The sequence below is a fragment of the Anthonomus grandis genome, chromosome 6 (assembly GCF_022605725.1).
Source record: "Anthonomus grandis grandis chromosome 6, icAntGran1.3, whole genome shotgun sequence".
Taxonomy (NCBI): domain Eukaryota; kingdom Metazoa; phylum Arthropoda; class Insecta; order Coleoptera; family Curculionidae; genus Anthonomus; species Anthonomus grandis.
The window spans coordinates 556378-569098 of NC_065551.1; the positions used below are offsets into that span (position 1 = coordinate 556378).

General features: G+C 34.5%; 1 protein-coding gene across 1 annotated transcript in view; it reads left to right on the forward strand.

Moving 5' to 3' along the window:
• LOC126737395 (uncharacterized) overlaps positions 1–12721 on the forward strand; it is an 86693-nt gene that overhangs the window by 51153 nt on the left and 22819 nt on the right. Inside the window, exons 3-5 of the mRNA XM_050442286.1 lie at positions 2532–2789; positions 6431–6544; positions 7199–7389. Coding sequence (XP_050298243.1) covers positions 2532–2789; positions 6431–6544; positions 7199–7389 — 563 coding nt within the window. The remainder of the gene's footprint in view (positions 1–2531; positions 2790–6430; positions 6545–7198; positions 7390–12721) is intronic.

Here is a 12721-nt window from a genome sequence, read left to right on the forward strand (position 1 = left end):
GAACCTAACTGAATCATTTTGGGTTCACAAAAGTTCACCTCCTTTAAGTGAGGCATTTACTGAAGTAGCATTGTTACAAAACGGTATTATTTCGTACAGTAAATTACCATTTTTTGGACGTAATTATAGCAATATTTTGTGTAATACCATTATTACTTTCACAATATTGTGAATATCCGCAAATAAATAATGATATAGTTGTTAAGTTTGCAGAATAGTATATCTATATATATATAGTTGATGGATCTAAGACACCAGAAGGTGTTGGATGTGCTTATTTCTTCCCTTTGAAAATATTTCAAATATCTTTAAACTTAATGATAATACCGCTATATTTACTGTTGAAAGTATATTTACCGCTGAAATGTATGTAATAATGCAGGCATTAGAGTATACAACATAGAAATCCCAATAAAGTACATAATTTTATCAGACTGTAAATCAAGTCGAATCAAATGAAGCTTTATTCGTCTAAAACACCAAGGGTGTTAATAACAAAGCTGTGGTAAAAAAATACATACATTATATATATTTCTTTTTGAAAACAATCAACAACTGAGACAACTAATCATTAATCTAAAACATATTAGTGTAACCTCAAAATAAATAGCACAACACAAATATACAAGTAAGAAATCAAAATCTAAAATATGTCCATTATTATTGCTTGGACAGTACTTACATTACAAACTCAAACAATAGACATCACGTAGTGTATATTAAAACATAATTAAGTTCAAAAATGCTCTGTGAAGTAATCCTTCAAGCTATAAAATGCCTTATGAAGCAGGATTGTTTTTACCTGCTTTCGAAAACGTTTATATGTTTGAATCTTCCTTAATGACTGGGGTAGATGATTAAATATTTTTTTGCTTTTGTAAAACAATTTGAATTTTGTGTCAAATTAGAAGTAGGTATTGGTAAATTTATGTTAAAAGATGACTTGGTATTATTTAAGTTAACAGAGTTAAATACAGAGTTATATTTCTTAAGCAGGCAGCACACCTACGATACAAATGTTGCGCCACAAATGCTTTTCCACAAATGTATCGGACACCTAAGATGCATTTGCTACCAAACGGCATTTGGAGCCACACCGCATTTGTGTTTACTCCCCGGATAATCAACATGTCCGATATTTGTTGCGGCCTGTCGTGTCACGTTTTAAAATACAAATGAAGAACGATATTACACAAACCATTTTATTTATTCAGGAAGTAGAGAAATATTATATGACCACACTTAGCCGGTAACATTCTATAGTAAGCTTGAAATTCATATCATGATTTAATTATTGCTTTGATAGTTCAAAATTGCCCTTTTTGGAACAACTATTATTATAGGGATGAACCCAGTAACGACGTTTTCTTCGGTTTTGACTTAATAATTGCCACATCATAAAATTATGCGGAACAGAATTAAGCCCTGATGTGCGTGCTTGTACCGCATTTGTGGCAAATGTACAAAATGTTGAACGAAATTATGTCGAAAGACAAATGTGGCGCCACATTTGTAACTTAGGTGTGCGGCCGGCTTTATACGTTAAGCAAGCAGTCTCAAGAATAAAAGTTGAAGGGAGAGTCAATATATTTTCCCTTATAAAATAGGGCTTACATATCGAACTGCACGCTTCTGTAAAATGAACACAGAAGTAAATAAGTAAGCTTTTCTAGCAATACTCTTATTTAGCTCGCACTTAATTGTTCTAATCGCAAAACAACCAGATGCCAATTTAGTGCAAAGCTTCTCAAAGTGTTTATCAAACTTTAGCTTATCACCAATAAACAAATATGAATAAACAACCCTAAAAATGTATTACAATTTGTGACATTAACATGCTGTGGACCCAAATGCACATCATCTAAACCACACTTGAAATTTAAGATATTTGTCTTTGAGACATTAAAAGACAAGTGGTTAACATCACACCATGTTTTAACATTTGCCAAATCCTGGTTTCTCACAATACTGAGAGCATGTGAATCTGTGCCACTCCAAAGAAGTGTAATGTCATCAGCAAATGATGTGCACCGTGCATGTTGTAGTACCAATGATAGATCATTTATTAGGAATAAAAGCGGACCAAGCACAAAATCCCTAGACACACCCACAGTAACACCCAACTCCTCCGACTCACTCCCACCAAAACGCATCCTCTGACACCTATTAGATAAAAAGGACTTTATCCAATTTAGTATAAAACCTCTAAATCCATAAAATTCCAATTTTTGTAGTAGAATTTCATGTGAGACACAGTCAAAGGCCTTTGCAAAATCGCAAAAAATATATCATCATCCCTTGAGGCAATAAGTAATCGCCAAAATATATACGGGGTGACAATTTGAAAACGAACAGCATTTAATATTGCCTCTACCAATGATAGCATAAAAATTAGGCAAAACACGTCAGTTTACATATCAAGGGGGACAATTTTCGAGGCATTTGTTGTCGTATTACTTTCAACCACTTGGCTACCTACTTTGATACACACACACACACTACTGGGATTTAATATATTTAAAAAATTTCAGCTTTGTTGGCTGCCGCCTCTCCCGAGTCGGCCCCCTTCATGGCGGACGAGTGCCTGATGGCCATTCCCGACATCGAGGGAATCGACTACACCACCAAAGAGTACCTGAAGTTCGCGCAGCACATTGGAAGCGTAGCGCAGCGTCTCAACGCGGGCGCTGAGAGGCTCGGAACCGCCACCAAATGGTCACCGCATAAAGTCGAACTGGCCATTTGGACGCATTACATTGTCTCGGAACTGAAACCTGAATTATTAGATGGTGAGTGATCAAACAGTCTGTTGGTGAATAATACTGAAGAGAGTAGCCTTGGTTCATTCATACTAACAGGGAATTAAAGATTTATATATATTTTTGTTTTCATTTTGAAAGAAAATTGATTACAGATGAAGGGTACAGGCTAAAAAGGGGGCATGTCAAAAATCATTAATTTTCAGGAAATCAAGTTTTAAATAAATAAATAAATAAATAAATAAGTCTTTATTTCCAACGGTCACCCACTTACAGGAAGTGCAGAAAAAAAATACAAATCAAAACAATAATAACAGAATAAAAATTAAATGCAAAAAAACAAAGTAGTAAAGTAAAACAGTTAAAACTAATTTAAAGAATAAACAAAAAGAAAAGAAAAATAAAAAAAAAGAACTCAACATACCTTTATGCCACACTTCTAAATAACAAACAGCATTAGACAGGTATTTACAGGTTGTAATACTAGGTTATTGATTGAGTAGCCTCAGCTCAGAAGATAGCGTATCAACAAATAGATCTATGTTGTAGTTACAAAGCGTATTAAACAAATTACATATGTAAAAAATCGGAGCTCTCTTGAAAATATTATTTAATGCTCTGTTGCAATAAAAAGTGCGAGAATTTCTGGAGTTTATCCTTGGGACAATGTACCAAATCTGATTTAGGAGTGAAATGCAGTCTATTTTGTTGTTTACTAGCTTATATAAGAAAGTTATAGCCGTTGTCACACGACGATCGAGTAAGGTTTTCATATTGAACCGTCCAAGCATGACATTTTGGCAAGTGCCTCTGGCTGGATAAACGCCATCTTCCCTATAGTGCAAATACTTTATAAACCTGCGTTGTATATATTCAACGTTTTTGATTTCAGTTTCATATATTGGATGCCATATAAGTGACGCATACTCGAGTCTTGAGCGTACAAAAGATTGATATAATAATAGTACCACGCTGGTATCGTTAAAATTACGACAATTTCTAATAATAAACCCCAAAGACCTGGATGATGATAGTACAATATTCTGAATGTGGCTTTTAAAGTCAAAATTTTCATCAAACGTTACACCCAAATCCTTGATTTCATGGCATCTTGTTAAAGGAAGATTCTGTATATGGTAATCATATTGTATAGAAGTTTTATTTCTACAATAGGAAACAAGAAAACATTTTGATACATTAAGAAAAAGTCTGTTATTCTGACACCAGCTATTAATACTATTTAATACTTCTTGAAGATGTTGGCAGTCGGCTAAACAGTTAATTTTAGTGTAAATTTTCAGATCGTCGGCAAAAAGCAATTTATAACAAGAGATGATTAATGCGAGATCGTTAATAAACAATATAAACAACAAAGGACCCAAATTTGCTCCCTGGCGGGTTTTAATTTTAAAACTTATACTCTATTTCAGAAGTGTATAGAGCAATAAACTGGGGAATTCCGTTCTGTTTGGCTACATTTCGTGGTAGTTCATAGGCGCAGGTATTTATAATATTTATGAATTTAATTTTCACGGATTAAATGCCTTTATTTTGAAAGAGATTAAATACTAAATAAATACTTTTAATCCTTTTGTATAGGTACCTATCTTTTAACGCTTTGTAACATGCAAAAATGGGGTCAGGTAATATATACAGACTATAAATACTTTTAAATCATATTTTAAACGTTAGTAGTCACTGCTACGCTGTAGTGTAATCACAATATTATTATCCCAATATTTAAAAAATGGAGGTATTCAGTCCAACGAAAAGATGTACTAAAAATTCTCCACTATCGCTGAGTGAAAAAGTTATTATTTTAAATGTACATGATTGCATAAAACACGATTACCCTAGTTTTACTGTGCAAGAAATTGTTGAAAAATGTTCTCGAATGAGTGGAATTGGAAAGTCCACCATTTTCAAATTGTTGCGGGAAAGAAAAGTAGCAGGTCAAGTGGAATCTCCCAAGCAAAAGCCAGGACGACCTACAAAAGTCCTTGATGAAAATGCTAAATGTATAATTCGAAGAAAAGTTCACTCTTTTTATTTTAAAAAGGAAATACCCACCCTAGACAAAATTTTAATGGAGCTTGGCCGAGATGACAGTATTCCGTTGATAAGTAGAAAACTTTTATGGAAAACTTTAAAAAATATGGATTTTGCCTGGGAAAAGCATAACCGCAAAGCACTTTTACTGGAGAGCGACGAAATTGTTTGTTGGAGACGACAATACTTGAGAAGTATCAAGCAGTACCGCAGGAAGCAAAAGAAAGTTTTTGATCTTGATGAGACGTGGATTAACGAAGGTTATATAGTCCAAAAAATGTGGCAAGACAAAAATATAACCAGTGCTCGCCAAGCTTTCATAGAAGGCCTGTCTACGGGTATTAAAGTACCTTCGGGAAAAGGAAAAAGACTTATAATCACACATATTGGAAGCGAAGAGGGATTTTTAAAAGAAGGTCTGCTAACCTTTGAGTCGACTCGCACAGGAGATTACCATGAAGACATGAACTCAGACGTTTTCGAGGACTATTTTGGTGAAATGATAAAATTTCTTCCGGCTAATTCGGTGGTGGTTATGGAAAACGCAAGCTATCATTCACGGCGAATAGAGAAGACGCCAACTTCAAGTTGGAGAAAGCAAGAAATTATAGATTGACTGACTGCAAAAGGTATTGCGTTTGAAGCAAATTTGATAAAAAAAGAACTGATGGCAATAGCAAACTTACACAAAACTCGTTTCATGAAATACGCCGTGGAAGATATAGCCGAAAAATATAATATAACTGTACTGCGCTTACCGCCATATCATTGCGAACTAAATCCTATAGAACTGATATGGGCGCAGGTAAAAGGATTTGTAGCAAGACAAAACACGACTTTTAAAATGAAAGATGTTAAGCTACTGTTTGATCAAGCCATTACGGAAGCGACACCAGAGAATTGGCGAAAAGCAGTCCAGCATGTAATTAAGCAAGAGGACAAAATGTGGGATCTTGACAACCTCATCGATCAGACAGTCGATTCTTTAATTATAATGTCAAGAGGTGATGACAGTTCGTCAGATGACGAAGAAGACTACAATCTATTATAATTTAAAATTGTTATACACTGTTCAAAAAGTGCCAGATCCAAAAGTGACATTTTCAACTGTTTTACTCTACATATTATGTTCAATAAATTTGTGAAAAAAATATATTATTCCATTTAAACAAAAGTAACTTTCTAAAATAAAATAGCATTTAAGGACATTAATTATAAGGTAAAAAACAAGTCCCAGTTGCACGCCTTTGGCGAACCGTTTTCAATGTTTATCAGTGGGTAACAAGGGGCAAAACTCATAAATTGACCCAAAACCGGGTGGCACTACCTGCAATCAACGAAAAGAAAGAATTTTACATTGAAACTAATACCCAACTAAGGTAGTGGCATAAAATATTGGTGGATCACCAGGTACCACTTTTGCATACCTAATGAGGTTTTATTGCTCTACACACTTCTGAAATAGAGTATAATAACTTATTACTTTGTATTAAATGTATCGAAGGATTTAGTTTGTTATGCTTATTTGGGATTGGAATTGAGAAAATACCCTGTTTACTCTGTCAACGCTATTACGAGCGATATTTCTACAGATAAAATCTTGTATTATAACATTTTTACAGATGTTCAAATTGAAAATGGAAACGGCATCCCACCCGCGTTAGCTGCGCTGCATCAAAACGGGGACTCTTTGGATGCTGACGCCACCATTACCTCAGACGAAAGTAATTCGGCAGGTAAATGACTTCTTTTTCTGACCAAAATTAATCATACAGGGTGGTTCATTAAGAATGGGCAATCTCTGAACTGGAGATATTACACACCAAAATATGGCGATTTGAGCTTAACATGTCTTATACAAATTTGCAGATTTACGAAATACAGGGTATTTAAAGTTGGAATTTCTTAATAATTTTGTGATTTTAAGCAGTATCGTCTTGAAAATTGGCGACTTTATGTGTTTTGACATAAAAATTACAAATGTTGTGGTGAATTTAGCATTATTTATGCAGGGAGTTAGTTACACCCTGTTACTTAGGTAAATTACAACATATCTTTTTGGCCTAATCAGTTATGGCTAAAACAACAAGAAAATCTAAAAGGCAGTTCAATTTTGAATAAAAAAGGTACTCTTGTTTATTTCATGTAATTCTATCAGTTTCTATGTTATTTGCACTTTAAGCATTCAGCTAGAAAAAAAATCCTAAGCCATCTTTAAATTAAATTAAATTTTGGAATTTTTCTTAGTGCATATCCGTTTTAAACGCAGTGTGTATCGCGTATATCCCATGTATCCGTTAAAACCGGATCGTGTATGCCTGCACTAAGAACGCGATAATCTTGGTCTTATTTAGCAACGGTTCGATTTATATCGTAATAACTTTTTGTAGGTGGTGTGCCGCCAATAAATGGAGCCGCCAAGTCCAGTAGTTCGGTACCAGCGGCCGCCCTCGACGAGGACACTCGGGACACGACTGCCTCATTCGCCGATAGTCCCGCCATTTCAGTCGAAGACGATTTAGGAGAAAATAGTGCATCCGCCGTTTCTAGTGTTAGTGAATCTACCAAGGATTCAGTGCAGGTGAGAATATTTTTAAATAATAATAATAATGTCTTTATTAAAAAAAAGCAATATTAATCTTACAATATTATTTAATACTACATTACCAAAGAAGGCGAAGATGAGCTTAGACCTACGCTTTAACTCTTAACCTTCTTAACAATCATAGTTTAAATGGAGAAAACGAAAAAAAAAAACTGGACAAAGTAACAAGTATATATAAAATATTTATCTTCGAGAAAACTAGACTATACTTAGGATTGATTTAAAAACAAAAGTCTATAATATTTCCTATACACATTTAATGAAGTATTTAATATTGGTTTATAAGTATTAAAGAACTTGACATTATAAGTAAAAGATCGCTTGAACAGGGCCGTGGAATGGTGCGGCATGGTCAAGATATTGTATCTAATACTTCGAGTGTCAACCTAGTATCTTGGTATGTTCAAAAAGATATTCAGGACTTTGACTAACATATAATCGATAAAGAAAAGTAGAAGTATTTAATTAGGTAAGGTAGCGTGGTTAACGCTCAACTGAAATATAGAGTCTGATACATGATTAAACTTTCCGAGGTTTAAAAAAAATCTACAGCAAGTATTCTGCACGCGTTGCAGGCGGTAACGATTTATTTGGTCTAAGCAAGGATAATAAACTATAAGGCAGTAATTTAAAGTAGATAAAACAAGAGCCACTACGAGTTTTTTGCTAGTTTTAAAATTTAAAATGTATTTATTGGCATAAGCATACGCATGCGTAAATAACACTTCTACAGAAGAGTATTAACATGTTCCTTAAACCTTAAAGAATTGTCCATTTTTACTCCCAAAACCTTCACAGTATCGGAGAACAAAATAGTTTCGTTATCCAATTGAATGTGAACAGTTTCCATTATATTTTTATGTGATCCGCGGTTTGAAAACAAAACCATTTTTGTTTTATTAGGATTAATGACAAGGTTATGCTCTTTTGAAAATTAATTTATCAAACTTACCAGAGTCAAAATAATGTATGTATTGAGTGTCATCAGCATACTGATGTATTTCAGATTCTTCAACAAGACCTGGTAAATCTGAAGTATATATAAGAAATAATAATGGGTTTAGGATCGACCTTTGTGGGACACCAGAAATAATATTTTTCAAATCAAAATATTTATTATTCATCCTCACTTCTGGGTTCTATGCCACAAGTAGGTATTAAAAAAGGGCAAAACACTACAGTAATAATATTTCAGTTTCGCTACAAGCAAATCATGATCGATGACATTAAATGCTTTCGAGAAATCAAGAGCTATCAGAATGGCTGAAATATTCATCAATCATCAATCTGAAATGGCATTATAAACTATTCCAATTGAACAAGGAGCCACTTGAAAAAATGTAAATAATTTTTTGTGTAATAGTTTTTTGCAAAAGTTATCGTTTTCTGCTTTATTTGTGAAAGACTATTGTTAAAATTGTAAATGTCTTAAACCTGTCGGATAAGTCTTTAAATAATAATTTTATTTTTTCCATCGTTTAATAAGGCACTATCTCAACACTATTCTTAGTAGTCAGTATGTGTTCCTTTGGCTCTGATAACTTCAGCACAGCAACTGGGCGTACTCTCTCAATAAAGTTTCTGATCGATTCCTGGGGTAGTTATTCCCATTATTGAACAAGAAGTTCTTTAAGTTGGTGGATGGTTTGCATAGACTGCAGCTCCAAAAACACTAGGGAATAGTGATTCTGCGGCCTAAAACATTAAAGTCAATTTTTTATAAGACTAGTGTGCTAAATACTAAATCACAATCAGATTTGTAAAATTGGCTCTAACTTTTGAGATTGAGACTAATAACTATTTTACTGAAGGAACCTAAATAAAAATGCCAATATATTTAGAAAAAAAAATTTAGTGAACTCTTTTTTAAGAATGATACAAAAACTATAGTATTTCGTTTACTTAAATTATAAAAAGATTACAAAAAACTTTTCCTGTAGGATTTTCTAGCATGTTTTTGCTTAGGATATTCCCTTACTAAAAATCAGCAATAGTCTGCCAACATGTGACTGCCCCATCGACCTTGGTATCTTTCTTCCATTATCCTAATGTCCTGGTGGAACTGATCTCCTTGTTCTTCACTGTAATCGCCCAGGTTATTCGGAAATCTGTCCAAATGACTGTGTAAAAAATGCAATTTAATGCTCATATTTGACTTATGAAGCCATGCTTCAGATTCAATTTCTGTCATATGGTTTATGAATTCAGCGTTTTTTATAAGAGTACGTATTTGCGATCCATCGAAAATACCTGCTTTCAATTTTTCCATACTGAGAGCTGTATATTTTTGACACACATATTTAAAACAGTCACCAGTCCTATCAAGAGCTTCAATAAATTGTTTTATTAGGCCAAGCTTGATGTGAAGTGGTTTAAGAAGGATATTGTCTTGGCTTATCATGGTCACATTTTTTTCCTACCTCCATGACTTCTCTCAGAGGCCAAACTTCCTATTCCAATGTTCCTTTTTTTGCTCGACTATCCCATAGACAAATGAAACAGGGGTATTTAGTATATCCACTTTGCTGGTCTAATAAGATATCCACCATTTTCAAATCGACGCAAGTTGTGCATATAAAATCTTTTCTAAAACAATTTTAATATCTTGGTATTCTTCTTTTAGATATTCAAACTTATATATTCAAACTTAGATATTCGGGAAGGCCCATATTAATTAAGAGTTCGAAAACATTGTTACAAAATGTATTATGTATAACTTTTTGAATATGTTGTAACAATTTTCGGCAAATAAATAACTTTCTTTTCTAAATATTATTTATTGAAGTTTACTTAATATTTCCGAAACAGTCAAAGATAGGTATAGGACATTGTATACAAAATATGTCTAAAATGATCTAAGGAATCTAAAAATTAATTAACATACAGGGTGTTATGTTTAAACTAAGCAAGTTGGTATTGGTCACCGTTATCTGATACACCCTGTATAAAAAGTTTTTAAGAAAAAAAATGCGCAACTATAAAAACCAATCGACGTATTCGAGCGTTTTTTCCAACACGCTCCCATCTATTTCTTAGCTAATTTATTCCACTTGGCTGACACACACTGTATGTAACTTTCTATTTTGTAAACATAACCTCTCAAAAACTTTAATTGTTTTGTTTCCCTACAATTATTGATACAACTAAAATTTGTCAGAGTGACCAACATCGAAAGGACACAATCACGCAAAATGGCGGTTTCCTAGTAGTGGTCATTTACTTTTCATTGAATTAGCAGTCCAGATATATTTATTAAGTTCGTGTTATTGGCCTTTTTTTTGGTTATACCTAACCTCAAATTTTTCTTCGAGAAGCTTTATGTTTTGGTACAATAAGGTTTCTTTTGCTCTTAACTCATTAATTACCTCTTCTCTTGACTTAATAACTGCATCCTTTGCCTCCAAAAGTTTGCTAAAAGTCTTTTCTGACGTGGCCACTTCAACATTTTACTAGATTATTCTTGCCCACTTTGTTCCACACCCTTCTTGTGCACTTGGCAAGGGAACTTATTACAGTTTTTTGACAATATTTGTACACTTTATTGGAGCCACTTTTATCAACTTCTTCGCCCGCCATGCTCGCTTGACGTTCAAATGATCATTTTAGAGGATTCTTCTCCTTTATTAGCTCTTCGAGTCATTCTACCTTACTTAAGGTCACAGGAAAAAAAAACCTTTTAAATATTTTTCTCACAAAATATTTAAGCTAAATTTTTAAATTTATAAGACCGACGTGTCAACTACTTTACTCGTCGCAACGCATGCTCCTCAATTCCGCCCTCAACCGACGTAGTTGTTAATTTGTTTAGGTTTAGTTTAAGCTTTAAAGGTCTGCACCACACCGTTATGCTTTATGATGCATATCTTGTGAATCGGTTTTAAAAATCGCGATGTAAGTTCTTTTTTGTTTATATCATGATTTTTCATTACTAATGTTGTTTCTTAAATATTTAACAAAAAAAACATTTTGATTGATTGATTAGGTAGAGATCAAAAGCGTGTTTACTTAAAACCCGCCGTCTATGACATACGCCACTGAATGCAGCATTTGCTTTATTTAAATCAAAATTAAATTAAGTAAATGGAAAAATAAAGATTACAAATAGGGGAAGTCTTTATCTCCAAGAAAAATGCATGTAGGTCACTTAGGTAAATGTATTATGCATTTCGGCTGTGTAAAACAGCCATCATCAGATACTAAAATAAAATACAGGTAATTCAAGATGGATTTGTCAAATGCTTGCCACGCGTACGGCTGAGACTACTGTGGGCGAACAGACCACAGGCATCAAAACTACTCGTGGCACGCCTCAAGGAGGGGTAACTTCACCCTTACTATGGAGTCTAGTAGTCGATGAACTACTTGAGATATTGACAAATCTCGGTTTCACCTGCATAGGATATGCTGATGATATCGTTATTATAGTCAAAGGCAGGTATAAGGGCACCTTATACGACCTCATACAAAGAAGCCTAAGCATCACCGAAGAATGGTGCACATCAGTGGGGCTGAGCATAAATTCAGCGAAAACTACTATCGTACCATTCACTCGTAAAAGGAAAATGCAACCCACCAGGGACATCCACCTGGGCGGACAAGTTGTACATACATCGGATGAAGTAAAATATCTAGGAGTGACACTGGATAGTAAGCTTAGTTGGAACAAGCATCTAGAATTCACAGTAAACAAGGCCACCAAAGCCATTATGATCTGTAGGAACCTAGCGGGTAAAAACTGGGGATGCTCTCCAAAAATACTGCGATGGATGTACACCATGATGGTTAAACCCATAATCACATATGGGGCAGTGGTGTGGCATGACACTACAAAGTTAAGTACAGTAAGGCGTAAACTTGACAAGGTTCAAAGACTTGCATGCGTATGCATCACAGGAGCTATGAAAACATGCCCCACAGCAGCACTGGAGGTCATAGTTGACCTGGCACCTCTTCACCTGGCAGTAGAGGGAGCTGCTAAAAGGGCCATGTTCAGATTAGCAAGGGATAGAACGAACAGTAGGGACATTGATCAGAGAGCCTGGGTATCTCAAACAAGATCCATTCCCCTGTTCGATCTTCCCAAGGACGATATAACTCGGGAATATCACTTTGTTAGGAATTTCAGTACAAAAATTGACAGCAAAAGTGACTGGGAAAATGGATCTGTCGCCCGCTCACTTAAACAGAATACTATCAAATGGTACACAGATGGTTCTAAAACCGAAAAAGGAACAGGAGGTGGAGTATTTGGGCCTGGCACCAAATACTCAGAGCCACTGGGAAAATACACCAGTGTCTTTCAAGCGGA